The sequence below is a fragment of the Protomyctophum parallelum genome, assembly GCF_964188405.1.
Source record: "Protomyctophum parallelum genome assembly, chromosome: 8".
NCBI lineage: Eukaryota > Metazoa > Chordata > Actinopteri > Myctophiformes > Myctophidae > Protomyctophum > Protomyctophum parallelum.
Genome location: NC_139703.1, coordinates 11,711,404 through 11,724,626, shown reverse-complemented (window position 1 = coordinate 11,724,626; position 13,223 = coordinate 11,711,404). Strand labels below are relative to the sequence as shown.

The 13,223-nt window shown below is 42.8% G+C and overlaps 2 protein-coding genes across 3 annotated transcripts; both read right to left on the bottom strand.

The window, feature by feature from the left end:
* Window positions 1-276: 276 nt before the first annotated feature.
* On the bottom strand, window positions 277-5,869 carry LOC310863817 (haloacid dehalogenase-like hydrolase domain-containing 5; the record flags this gene model as incomplete). Its single annotated transcript, XM_083772309.1, has 9 exons — window positions 277-465; window positions 745-952; window positions 1,772-1,948; window positions 2,470-2,644; window positions 2,849-2,879; window positions 3,489-3,582; window positions 3,746-3,858; window positions 4,142-4,339; window positions 5,864-5,869. The coding sequence occupies 9 exons, from the start codon at window positions 5,867-5,869 to the stop codon at window positions 277-279; spliced, it is 1,191 nt and encodes a 396-aa protein (XP_083628435.1).
* Window positions 5,870-7,058: 1,189 nt separating this feature from the next.
* Window positions 7,059-13,012, bottom strand: isy1 (ISY1 splicing factor homolog). 2 transcript variants are annotated; one of them, XM_083771355.1, is made up of 12 exons: window positions 12,872-13,012; window positions 12,324-12,346; window positions 11,640-11,691; window positions 11,472-11,537; window positions 11,346-11,388; window positions 10,832-10,944; window positions 10,585-10,702; window positions 10,067-10,189; window positions 9,388-9,506; window positions 8,708-8,794; window positions 8,275-8,391; window positions 7,059-8,243 (listed from the first exon to the last, which is right to left on the bottom strand). In XM_083771355.1, the coding sequence occupies exons 1-11, from the start codon at window positions 12,872-12,874 to the stop codon at window positions 8,284-8,286; spliced, it is 855 nt and encodes a 284-aa protein (XP_083627481.1). In that variant the 5' UTR covers window positions 12,875-13,012; the 3' UTR covers window positions 7,059-8,243; window positions 8,275-8,283. The 2 variants fall into 2 exon arrangements, with proteins under 2 accessions (XP_083627481.1, XP_083627480.1); XM_083771354.1 differs by having other exon boundaries at window positions 7,059-8,391.
* Window positions 13,013-13,223: the final 211 nt, after the last annotated feature.

Sequence of the window (13,223 nt, the reverse complement as noted above, 5' to 3'; positions counted from 1 at the left end):
AAATGAAACAAAACGCCTGCGGTCTCCGAGGCTAGGTAGGCCCTAAATGAAACAAAACGCCTGCGGTCTCCGAGGCTAGGTAGGCCCTAAATGAAACAAAACGCCTGCGGTCTCCGAGGCTAGGTAGGCCCTAAAATCATTCTGATTCCGGTTTGGCAGTTCTGGCCTGATGACTACAAACCAGTGACTATAACATGATGTCAGTTATCATCCGCTTCCGACCGGATCAGGAACCTGAAAATGTTAAATGGTCCCATCAGGCTACTGGTTTAGAGGTCAGAGGTTAAGTCCTTCTTGTTTAAAGACCAGGTCCACAGCGGCCTCCACATCGTCTACGATGTGATGCGGTTCCACCAGGGCGGGGTCCAACAGGAAGTCACGCTGGCCGTGGAACATGGTCTCTGTCACCGTGCTGTACTGGTCACTAGGCAACGGCGACTGAGGGTTATAAACACCTGTACACACCTAGAGACACAAACACACAAATACAAGACACGGCCCACTGTAAGGATTTGTTTCTAATAGCGATTATTCTGTCGATTAGGCTACTTTTTTAATCATCAAATAATCAAAAATAATTTGAATATAATTGACTGTCACTAAACCTATTCGTCTGATTAACCCCCTAAGCCCATTTCTTCTTTAAACTCATCTAAGAAAGAAAGAAAAAGTATTATTCCCCAAGAAAGAAAGAAATCGATTATTTATAAAATATCAATAGTCATTCAGTAAACCAGTTATTACCAGAATTGATTGACAGCTGGTTGCTGTAGCTGCAGAAAGTAGATCGTCCCAGGCTGCAGTTCCAGTCTCATCCTGTGGGGGCGCCGTGGTCACCTGATCCCTGCTTCCCTGAGCTACTAGTTTAGCAGGCGGCGACCGGGCAACATGCCGCTGCCCAAGGTAACGGTTGTACAGGTTGGCGCCATAGATGTCCGTCATCAGGTTGTCGCTAGGCAACGAGAGACAAATGAGACAACAACATGAAGAAACAACATGACTAGTGTGTACTGTACACTACAGTACCTACACCCCCCATACTGCCTGCATTGTACACTAGTAGTTCTACCTACACCCCAACACTGTCTGCATCATACACCAGTAGTTATATCAATTCTACCAATGGACAAGGCAAAATTAAAGCTATTATTTGTAAGGGGTACTAAGGACCAAATGTCGCCACAAGTAGAAACAGAGAAATTGTGAGGACCATTTTCCTGAGAGGTGAACAAAAGTAAGACACAATTATTTGTCTGAGGTTGACACTAAAGGCCAGTCCACTCCAATGCAACTTCTTGCAACTGCCATTAGGGATAATGGTTGCTAGTAGCTACTAGCAAGCAACCATTATCCCCAATGGCATTGGCAGTTGCAAGGAGTTGCATTGGTGTGGACTGGCCTTAAAACAGTTTTGTTGCAAGGAGTTGTGACTAGTTGCATTGGCGCGGTCTGGCCTTATAAGGGCTGCCAGGCTGCCAGTCGGCAGGAAATAAACTTTCGGGCAGGTGGCGTTTGCCTTCAGGTTGCCCCTGACAACCTGGCAAGTGTGCGTTTGAGTGGAGACGCAACCGTCTTTAGTTCGCTATAAACACAATACGAGATATCTGTCTAAACACCTGAACGTGGCCAGAGCGCTGTCTCTATTTTATTGCACAGCCCCAGAAAAAAAAGCGGGCAAGTGAGCGTGTGTGCGTGTGTGTGTGTGTGTGTGTGCGAGTGTGGGTGTGTGCGCGTGTGGGTGCGTGTGTGCGTGCACGTCAGTGAGTCTTACCCTATAGCGTACAGGGTGCTGATGGGGGCGTGTCCAGCCTGCTGGGTCAACAGGTATTCTGCATGCTGATAGGTCAGCTGGCTGGGTTTCCCTAGCAACGCTTCATACTGCAGCTTCCTTCCGGTCAACTTCCTGTACACCTTCTCCAAACACGCCAAGAACATACCGTGACCAAACCTACACACAATTTATCATTTAGCCATTTGGCAGACACTCTTAAACCAGAGCAATTTACAGTAAGCAAGGTAAAGACACGGTAATACGTAAAATGCATAGAGACAGTATAGTGCCTCAATAATAGGATCATAGCATCAGTTTAAACTTCTAATATAAAAAATATGCAAACTATAGAATGCCAGCCAGGTCAACAATTTTAACCTTTGTATAAGACTGCATGGTGATCAAGGCTAGGGCAAGTGCTAGGGCAAAAGGTTATTTCATTCGGCGACCACCCGCGCATGTGTGATTATGCATGCGTGTGCTGAAGTCGTTAATGCATTTTTGGATTTTGTAATAATAATCAAAATCTAAAAAGTAACTAGTAACTAAAGTCTTCAAATAAATGTAGTGGAGTACAAAGTACAATATTTGCCTCTGAGATGTAGTGGAGTACTGGGGTATAAGTATTGGAAATACTCAAGTTAAGTACAAATGCCTCAACATTGTACTGTTCCAACAGTGTGTTTAGTTGTTGTTACCGTGGCGACGGGGCCTCGGCCATCCACAGCAGGTCCATGTTGCAGGCCAGCACAGGCAGGTGGGCGGAATCATGAGGCACGTAGGCTGAGCCAAGGTTCCCATTGGTCAGCAGCACATCAATCACCAGTTGGAGGTTTGTCTCCCATCTGACTGGCTCACCCAGGAGTATGATAGCTGGGGGGAGGGGTCACACGAAATATTAGTGTGTGTGTGTGTGTGTGTGTGTGTGTGTGTGTGTGTGTGTGTGTGTGTGTGTGTGTGTGTGTGTGTGTGTGTGTGTGTGTGTGTGTGTGTGTGTGTGTGTGTGTGTGTGTGTGTGTGTGTGTGTGTGTGTGTGTGTGCGCGCACGCGCGTGTGTGTGGTGTGTGTGTATCTTACCCTCTACTTTAGGGTGAGGCAGAGGAGAAGACTGGAGAAGTGAGAACACATTGTTAGCTTATTATACATTTCCTTCACACACACACACACACACACACACACACACACACACACACACACACATCCTGTCATTCGTAGATTATACACATATCGATTCAGGCTAAATAACTACAGTAGATATGGCAGGCTGTATCTGGCATTATAGCATGCTAATCACTTTAATAGTGGATGTGTAGATCAAGGTGTGCAGGTCCATGTCCCCTAAGATACAGTATGCCACGAGGAAAACTTGAGAATATCAGTTTCCATTAGGGAAGATTGAAAATTACTTTCTACTTGACATTTAACAACTTCCAGCATCCATATTCTGGCCTGGGGGGAACATTTGCCAAAAATGTAGATAGAGGGTTAGCCTAGGGTTAAAATGAAGGGATATTGATCAATTTCAAATATTTTCAAAGTAAATTCTGTGGCACACCTGAACTCTTTGAGAAACCCTGAGCACACCCACTGTTAATTTGATTAGCTGCAGCTGTGCTGCTTACTTGTAGCCTTGTAGCGTACACGGTCAGCCTGCTATGTTTTAACACTGCTGTAGTCTTTAACATGAACTCACTGCAAAACAAGGGTTTATACGTACAGCTAGTTTAGGTCGTCTGTTGTGATCCACCATGTCTAGCAGGGGGTACTGTTCTCTCAACTGGTCAATAGTCACTGCCTTCTGAAAACCAAGACTAGTTTCACAATATTAGTTAAGGATTCAAAACCAGCCAGAGACACTGTGGACTGGAGGACTCAAACCCCAGTAAATATGATTGATACATTTCATTTATTTTAAGCTTAAATTAATACAGTTTTTAGTAGAATGGGTTAAATCATATTTTGGTGAAAGGATACTTGTTTGCAATGTCAAGGACAGGTCCCTGACCTGAAACCAACACACACTTATCATGGAACCTCTGAAACATCTGCAAAGGACTATGGGACAGCATCACCTGGTCCTCTGAGATCTGTCACAAAGACAGACAGACACGTAGACAGATACAGAGTAATGAGAGTATGTATGTTGTTAATACAATGACTACCGTAGTTAATTTGTATGGTAGAGTATAAATGTTTGCAGATGATGGATGGAGCCCGCACACCACAGGTAAAAGAAAGACTAACTATTTAGCCTATAATGAATTACAGAAACGGGGAGTGATTTTTAATCGATAATTTGTATTAAATCGATTGATTATCAGATATTGTTTCATAATCGATTGCTGTACTCTCTCTACCTGTCTGTCCTACCTGGACTCCCAGGATGTGAGACAGCTGCTCAGCCTTTTGTCGCCTCAGACAGTTCCCCGCGTTGGTGACGAAGACAACAGGAAACAGGAAGTGACCTTGTGCGTCCAGCAGCTTGTGGAAGGCTCGCCGCGCGGCAGGAAGAGGCCGCTTGCCCCGAACCAAAACGCCATCGATGTCAAAGATAAACCCCACCCCTCCCTATGTGCAGAGACACAGATAGACAGACAGACCATTATATATATTTTTTATCATTGAAATTGTCGCCGACTATACGTAAATACATTTTATTGTACTTATATCTCACACACACACAGTTTGATCCCATTGAGATAGAATGAGCACTTCCGCATTGCATTATTACAATGGGAGTCAACGCTATAGTGTCGTCACTCTCATACTAGATCAAGCTGCCGAGACTAGAATTTCAATGAGTTTTCAATACAAATATGGTAATGCTATATAGTCGTGAAAACAAAGTGATCTTGTTTATTCATATTGCACACAGTAGGTGGATTTGTTACAGAAGATAGGATACATGCAGGCCTATGCATAAGGGTCAACATCGCCTTAAGTACTTTGGCCCATAGTAGAATGAATGACAATGAATGAACCCATACTTCATGCTTAATGTGAAATGAACAAACATTGACCACCTACATGCTCCATTTCTCGCCTAAATGTTATCAAAAACTACCTTTGTTTGTAATAATTAAGTTATATACTGTACTGGTCAGCTCCCAGTACAACAGTAGAAGACTGTGGTTGTACTGGTCAGCACCCAGTACAACAGTAGAAGACTGTGGTTACTGGTTGTACTGGTCAGCACCCAGTACAACAGTAGAAGACTGTGGTTGTACTGGTCAGCTCCCAGTACAACAGTAGAAGACTGTGGTTGTACTGGTCAGCTCCCAGTACAACAGTAGAAGACTGGTTGTACTGGTCAGCACCCAGTACAACAGTAGAAGACTGTGGTTGTACTGGTCAGCACCCAGTACAACAGTAGAAGACTGTGGTTGTACTGGGAAAAGGAATGACAACTATTTGACAAACAGACCTTTCAGTTTAAAAAATGTACTGATAACAATGTTTGCCACACACACATACATGCATGCACACACACACTACCTGGTTATGTGTGGTCGTAGAGGATGCCCTTCGGCAGTGAGACAGTAACAGTTGTCCAGATGTCTGTCTCTCTGCTGTCCGTCCAGCCAGCATCACAGCCCTCTGCAAACCAACACCAAGCATCTCCACCTGTCCGTCTGTCTTCACCTGTCTGTCTGTGTGTGTCTTTCTGTACACTTCATGGTGTTGCAGAAGTTCATATAGGCCCTCGCTCCCCCCACCCCCGTCCCCAACACAGCACCACCCACAACAGTGTGTGTGTGTGTGTGTGTAATGAGTTGATTGTGGAGTCGTGCGGATCACATGCGGATCACATGTCTGTCACAGACAGACAGCCTCTAATCAGCCAATCATATGCAGCAGAATGCTTCCAATCATTAACTGTCAGGTCGCCGGCCAGAGAAAGAATATAAATTAAACGAACTTGTCTAAAACTAATCAGTTTAAAACTGACCCATCTAATACTAAACAGTTTAAACTAACCAAAGTCTAACCCATCTGAAACTATAACCAAAGTCTAAAACTAACCCCTCTAAAAGTAACCAGTTTAAAACTCAACCCTGGTTTGAAAGGGGACAGAGTGGCATTCGGACGCACCGCCATTCCGACTATGTGGCTTCCACGTGCGGTTAGGGACAGGGTTGGTAATGCGGTGAGTCGTCGGAATGGCAGTGCGTCGGAATAGCGGGATTCGGAAAACCGGTGTGAAACTGCCCTTTTCAAAATACTGAAGCCTAGAGCTGCATGGACATTTTTCACTCATTGGTTCCAGTATTTTGTCCATAATGAATTGTTGTTTGGAAGTTATATAACGATATACTGTAGGTTTGACAATTTCATTAGTTTCTGTCCAAAATCAATATTGATATCGTTGCTGTCGTGCAGAAACCTCTTATCTCCTCTTAACATAGTTTTTTCGTCAATTAATGTCCTCCTTGATCATACTAGTGTCACACTGACAAAAGTATCAAAAACAGCTCGAAACGTGGCTCAAGCTTGTAGATCTGGTATGTTTTGTGTTGCGCTGGGCAGACAGCCAGTCGTCTCAGAAAACAAGTGTTGATCAAATAGATTACATAATACATACAACTAATCAGAATCTTACTGGTTTCTCACTTGTACTGTAACATAAATTAATACATTTGGGGTTCCTTGAGAGGAAACAGTCTGAGAACCAGTGCTGTATGCAGTACAAATGATATGTTGTTGTTAATCTTCACACTACTATGGTATGGTTTGGAACGTTGGATCAAAATAGTGCGGCTGTTATTTTAAATTGTGGCCACTGGGGGGCGCCAGAGGGACTGAATGGAAAGGAGATTGAAAATTGGAGAATGACATTATTATTATTTTTATCCCAGGAACACATTTTTCAGGTGCCAACGAAAGTTGTAGTTTTTAACCACTTAAACCTTTACAGCAGTGGGGTCCAGGACCAAGACAAGCTACAAGCTTGTAGATCTGCTATTTTAAGGCTAACATTTCCCCCATAACATGAATGCTGGCATTAAAAGCATAGAGCTATAATATAATCAATTTGAAGCCACGACAAAGTCTTCCAGGTAGTACCCCTCGAGCATTGATATGATTGGTTGGCTCCTATCATAGTACCCCTTACGCTGTTCTTGTGGTACCTCTACATCACGACCTACGTCACAATTCATTCATAAATGTAACCTGGGCCTGCACTAGTAGGGATGGCGGCTTCAACATTGTCCAGCCATTCTGCAGGCTTGGGGGGGGGCTTAATTAAGATGGCAACAGACAACTGTGTTTGTACAATCTGATTCACATTGCCTTTAATCTTTAAACAAAGTTCATGTAGAAAAAATATTATTTACATAAACATCCAATATTACGACAGTCACCTAGCAACGGCCGTCTTGACAAGACACTTCTGCTGGCACGATGGCGTTTACATCACTGGTATTGTGCTGTTCCCTCCAGGTGGCCACAGGCAGCCACACACACACACACACACTCACACTGGGGCTATTCATGTGTCCACTTCTCACTGCTTTTCAACCTATCTTCATATATAATAGGTCCTCACTAATAATCATGATAAAATGTCACATTCTTTTTCTACTCAGTCTGTGTCTCAAAGGAGGGCTGTGGGCAGGTCAGAAACCCGTCCACCAGTGACATCATCGATGGGGAATCCAAGCCAATAGAAACTGTAGGCTTTCTAGAAAGCCTATCGTTCTCACGATAATACAAATCTAAACATTTTTGTAAAAATGATCTTGTTTATATATCTGCCTAATGATGTCACTGGTGGACGGGTTTCTGAATTGCCCACAGCGCTCCTATGAGAGACAGAGTAGAAAGAAATTGTGCCATTTTATCATGATTATTAGTGAAGATAGGTTGAAAAGTGGTGAAGTGGTGAAGTGGTGAAGTGGTCCTTTAACAAACGTGCCATATTCAAGTCTAATGGACCCGTGAAATGTGTTCCAAAATCCCATTTCGTCCAACATATTACAGAACAACAAAACCCAACTGTTGGGTATTACATGGATGTGGCAAAAAAGATAGGCTCAGTCCTACCAGCAGATGCCAGTTAGACTACTGCTCCATAATTACACCTACCAGCTACATACAGCATACCTACAATAAGAGAAATACAATTTTTAGATTAATGTTTTAGCTGAAGAAGGAATCCAAGATGGCACAGGGTTTGCACTGTGCACGGCTTTGATCCCATGGAGCTATAGTTTGATCTAATCTCAGCTGCCTGATACGGCCTGACACATGCACAGCTTTCCCTCAAAGAATCATCTGATCCTAGGTCAGTCTAGTCATCAGGCATTCTTTTCTTTCCTGATCAGTTCGGAGTACGAGTCTTCACGGATCCATTCGGGAATTACACATAACGATAAACAGACCTGAGCGGTAAAAATAATTTGAACCGACCCGGGCATTGTTGGATTTCTTCGGTTCAGGTAGACCCATGAAGAGCCCTAACACTCACACACTCACACACACACACACACACACACACACACACACACAGCCTACATTCCCAGTAGTGTTTTGGCCTCTTGGCTCTGTGCCATCAGACTCTCACTGGCGTATCGTTCCAATAACTCCATCTTCCTCCGACGAACAAGCTCCTCCTCCACCTGCACACACACACACACACACACACACACACACACACACACACACACACACACACACACACACACACACACACACACACACACACACACACACACACACACACACACACACACACACTGACATTAGTCATGTTTCTGTACAGTTATTTCAAAAGGAATCAAATCAATACTTTAAGAATATTTTGATGCCAATACTTTTGTACTGCTCAAGTCAAAACTAGTATTTCTAGTTCTACAATATATTGTGGTATTGCTACTACTTTGACCACCATTGATGAAATGAAAACATGACAGCACTCATATAAGCGCGTCTCACCTCTTTCTGTGACGGTACAGGTACATGGGCGATGAAGGTATGGGCCCCTTCCTCTTCCTCTGTCTGCGCTCTGTTCTCCTCATCCCACTGGCAGACAGGAAGACAGACAGCTTGGGAGTTACCAATTATCATTTTGTACATTAATTTACGAGTTATGGAACTGTCGCCAGCACACACACAGACTGCCTTCTTGTACCCTGACGGACTCCAGTGTGTATGATCTATTATCTATTTATATGTTGGCAATTCAAAAATAGATCTACAAGCTTATTTAGTTTGGATGACTTTCAATAATTTTGAATTACTTCCACATAAATATATAATACCAGAGCATATGATGAGTGGCATAAAGTGGGAGCGAAGAGACAGGATTTTGAATTGAGCGTGGAGCGGGTTTTAAAACGGGTCAGAGCGGCTTCGTAACGAGAACCGCATGCCACTCCAAGCCACTCCGGTCGGAGCCGTGCACCACATGTTTAAGATGCCCGGTCGCACGGACAGACACAGAGAAACGTGTTGCCACGTGTTTGTTGCGTGTTTCGGACGCATAGCAAAATACGTTTTCTGCTGCTGAGCGGTCAAGTCTAAGCAGAGCGACCGGTGCGCAAATGAAGGCGAGCGACAATCAACATGAACACAGCTCAAGTGTCCCCGAGCAAGGCTGCAGCCTGGTGCCTCACCTCTTCATCCTGAACAGCATAGATACTCTCCTCTTCCTCGTCTGCTGCTGCTGCTCCTCCTGCTCCGGAGATACGAGCCTCCTTCTCTGCTTTCCACTTTTCTACCGCCTCAGCTACGGCTACACAGTACACACACACACACACACACACACAACATAAACCAGTGGTTCTCAAACGTTTTTATTTCAAGGACCACCGGTTTGGTAAAAGGCCAAGGACCCAGACAAGTCTGAGAGGGTACAAATGGAACCAAATGGGTCCATTTGCTTCCATTTGTACACTAGCTCCATTAGGGTACATTTGGTTCCTAACCGGTTCCTATCAATTTCCTGGTGACCCCCTGGAACCACCTCAAGGACCCCACTTTGAGAACTACTGGTAGAACCACATACCCTACTACATTTTTTATATTTATCAACGAATCGTCATGGAAAAAATCGAATGGATTATTTTATATTAGACTAAATTCATTAGTCTGATTAGCCTATTAGCCTACACACAGTACATTTACATTTCTAATTTTGCTATTTTTGAAAATCACTTGTAAAGGTGTTACAAGTGATATATTTATTTTTTTGTGAAAACAAAAGGTTTTTATATTAAAAGGTCAAATCTCTATATTCTCATAGTAATCATTCCTATAGTGTTTTGCTTTGACCGCTGAGTCCAAGTCGCTCACCTTGTTTTTCATAGATTAGTTCCAGAGGAAGTAGGAGGCCGTCATCTTCATCTCTATAGCCGTAGTATTCTGCGTCTACCTCCTTCATCATCTCTGCCCTGGTCCGCCTCTGCGCAGGAGTCGCTATGCACACACACACACACACACACACACACACACAGTTACCCATCAAACTACTTAATGCTTCATCGTTGCTGTGGGGCAGAAAACTCTCATCTCCTGAACATTCTTTTTTTTAATTAACGGTGCAGCATCACACAAAAAGCATCAGCAGATCCACAACTTCGAAACATGGCGCAATGTGTTTCGACCTAGCCGATCTGCTGTTTTTGAATTTGAATCCTGAAAAGTAATCCATGTAGTTTTGGACATATGAGGTTTCCACCCAACAGAGACGACATGAAGTACTGAAGTGCAATATAGTTGTAGACAGTTTTAACTGTGGTAGGTTAAGTACCAAGTAGAGGAATAGTAGTATTAATAGAGTTAAGTGTAGTACTTGTAGTATTAGTACATACGTTCTTTCTCAAACAGTTCTCGAACTCCTGGTAAATCTCTGGCGGCTCCAAAGTATTTGTACCCTCTGTTACCAGGTACTTCTTTACCTTCATGATCCAACATCCTAGGACCTGTACGCTACAACACATTAGATAGCCATTACATACAGTATGTGCATTCTAGGACCTGTACGCTAGATAGACATTACATACAGTATGTACAGAAAAGGATAACATAATCACAAAATTATAACGAAAACAAACTTACAGCATAGTCGGGTCCTCCCAACTCTTTAATTCTGACCTCCCAGTGACCTTTCTCTCTCAACAGTTTGTTGATTTCATCGTTTAGATCTCTAATCTTGAATTCTCCGAGACCAGCTGGACGGACGGACAGACAGACAGCAGTCAGCATGGTGGACAGTACATCTTCATCAACATGTTAGGGAGGTCTGCACACTGTAGATCCCAGTATAACATTTAGTTTTAGTTTCAAACATTTCGACCACTTCATCAGGTCTGAATCAACAATATTAAAGCAATAAGCCACAAGAGGTCTCAGGTTACCAGGTATTTTATAATGGCTGAGAGTGTCTTCGACCCTTTCCGACCCAATCAAGTGCTCCCAGTTGTTTTATTTAGGGGTGTTTGTGTGTGTGTGTGTGTGTGTGTGTGTGTGTGTGTGTGTGTGTGTGTGTGTGTGTGTGTGTGTGTGTGTGTGTGTGTGTGTGTGTGTGTGTGTGTGTGTGTGTGTGTCCTCTTATCCCACATAATATTCTCACCATTCTGGATCTGAGCCACTTTCTTTGAGACTTCACTGATGATCTGCAGAACAAACACACATCATTTATAGCAGGTCTGACATAAACAGAAACACTGCCACTATGAAAAACAACTGCAATAATAACCTGTCTCCTCCACTTCTCTGCTTTAGGAAGTTCACTGCACTCTGAAGCCAAGAATGGCCTCCTCTCCTACAGACAGACAGACATGTGTTGTATTATCAGTGTTCATGTGCGTAGTAGCAGAGTACAGTAGTTCAGTAGAATTAAACAGTATAGTTATTAGTTTCTTACCTTCACTTTCCCCTCCTCCAGCTGTGCCTGTCTGAACCGAGCCAGAGCAGTCCTACAATACACAAGTTACAACCCATTAACAACAAGCCTGAGGCAGATTCTACACAAATCCAACAAGTTTTCTGGAAAACGTATGTTGCTATATCAGTGGTGCTCAGACGCCAACCGCCATCTCAAAATATTTTGTCCCACTAGGGACCCGAGGAAAGACTTTAGCAAAAATGTTTGCTTGAAAGAAAGAAATATATTCATAGATTTGCACAATTAAAAATATATAATAATAATAATAATAATAGGCAACCTATTAAATAATGGTTAGTGCCAGTGTTTCAAATCTAAAATGACCGAGATGCTTCCCCGGTTTTAATGGGTTAAGTAAACATGAACACAAACACCAGCTCAATAACTAATACAATAACTCAGTGGTTCTCAAACTGAGGTCCAGGACCTTGAGGGGGTCCCCAGCTAAATGTGTTCATAGAGCATCAAAATATGTTTAACCGCTTTACCCTAAATACATCAACCACTTAAATAGCTGATCTACAAGCTCACAACATGGCATTGTAAGCTTGTACATGGGCTAAACACAATAAAAATAAGAATATAAATCTTGGGGGGAAAGGAACACGTTTAGAATATTTTAACACAAAACCTGTATCTGTTTAATTCAAGCACAATACTCACATGGCTTTCTCTGCATTTCGAGCCTGGAAGAGAAGGAGGAACGATGAAGCGATGGTATGGAGGAAGACAGACAGACAGACAGACAGACACCAGTCAGGGTCACAGACACACAGATTTCACAACGCTTTGTGTATATGATGCTAGTTATTTTACATTCACAAATTCAGATTCAAATCTTATTAAAATACATCATCAGGACTGAGGAGCAAAATGTGTCCTTAAAATTAACATGTACAGCTTTCACCATTAAAATTAATGTACACACGTTTCACTGCATAGTGAAAACAAAATAATGTAGAACAAAATCTAAATAATAATACATAAAATTAAAAAAACAAAACAAAAAAGGAATACATATCATGACAGATTTTGGCCAGGGTGAAAGTAGTTACAGTTCAAACAAACATCACATAATTTAGCCGCAATTTGCATTTAGAAGTTAGCTTAGCCTCCATTCACATTACATTACAGCACCGCTAGCAGCTAAGTTAACAGCAAGCATTTTAAACGTCTGCATAGGTTTTAATAGCACCACTGGTGCTCCTTACCATCTCTGCTGTCTCAAGTGTTTTTTGTCTGTTATATGTTAACTGTTAGTTAAATTGTAGATTAATTAATTTAACTGATAGATTTTAACTTTGTCGTTAAAATCACTTCACAACGAACACTGCACGATCTGGAAAACCACAGGAAGTACTTCTTAACAACAAGCCCGATACTTCGGCGCAAGACGGTGTCGCGCGTCAGAAATGGCAATGATCTACAATCCCACGACTCCTCGCATCCGGGACGCGCTGTGGGCTTGTAGATCTGCTATTTTCTGTTGCTGTTTCTGGCAGACTATAGACGCCCGTTGACGTAATGCTGCCGCCTACTGTTCAGGAAGCAATAAAGCGCTCC

Excerpts from the sequence above, each read along its gene's own strand:
- isy1 (XM_083771354.1), bottom strand. Across the intron at positions 11,692-12,323 it reads CGAAATGCAGAGAAAGCCAT|GACTGCTCTGGCTCGGTTCA; the intron begins GTGAGTATTGTG and ends TGTGTATTGTAG. Across the intron at positions 10,190-10,584 it reads AGAACTGTTTGAGAAAGAAC|CGACTCCTGCGCAGAGGCGG; the intron begins GTATGTACTAAT and ends GTGTGTGCATAG.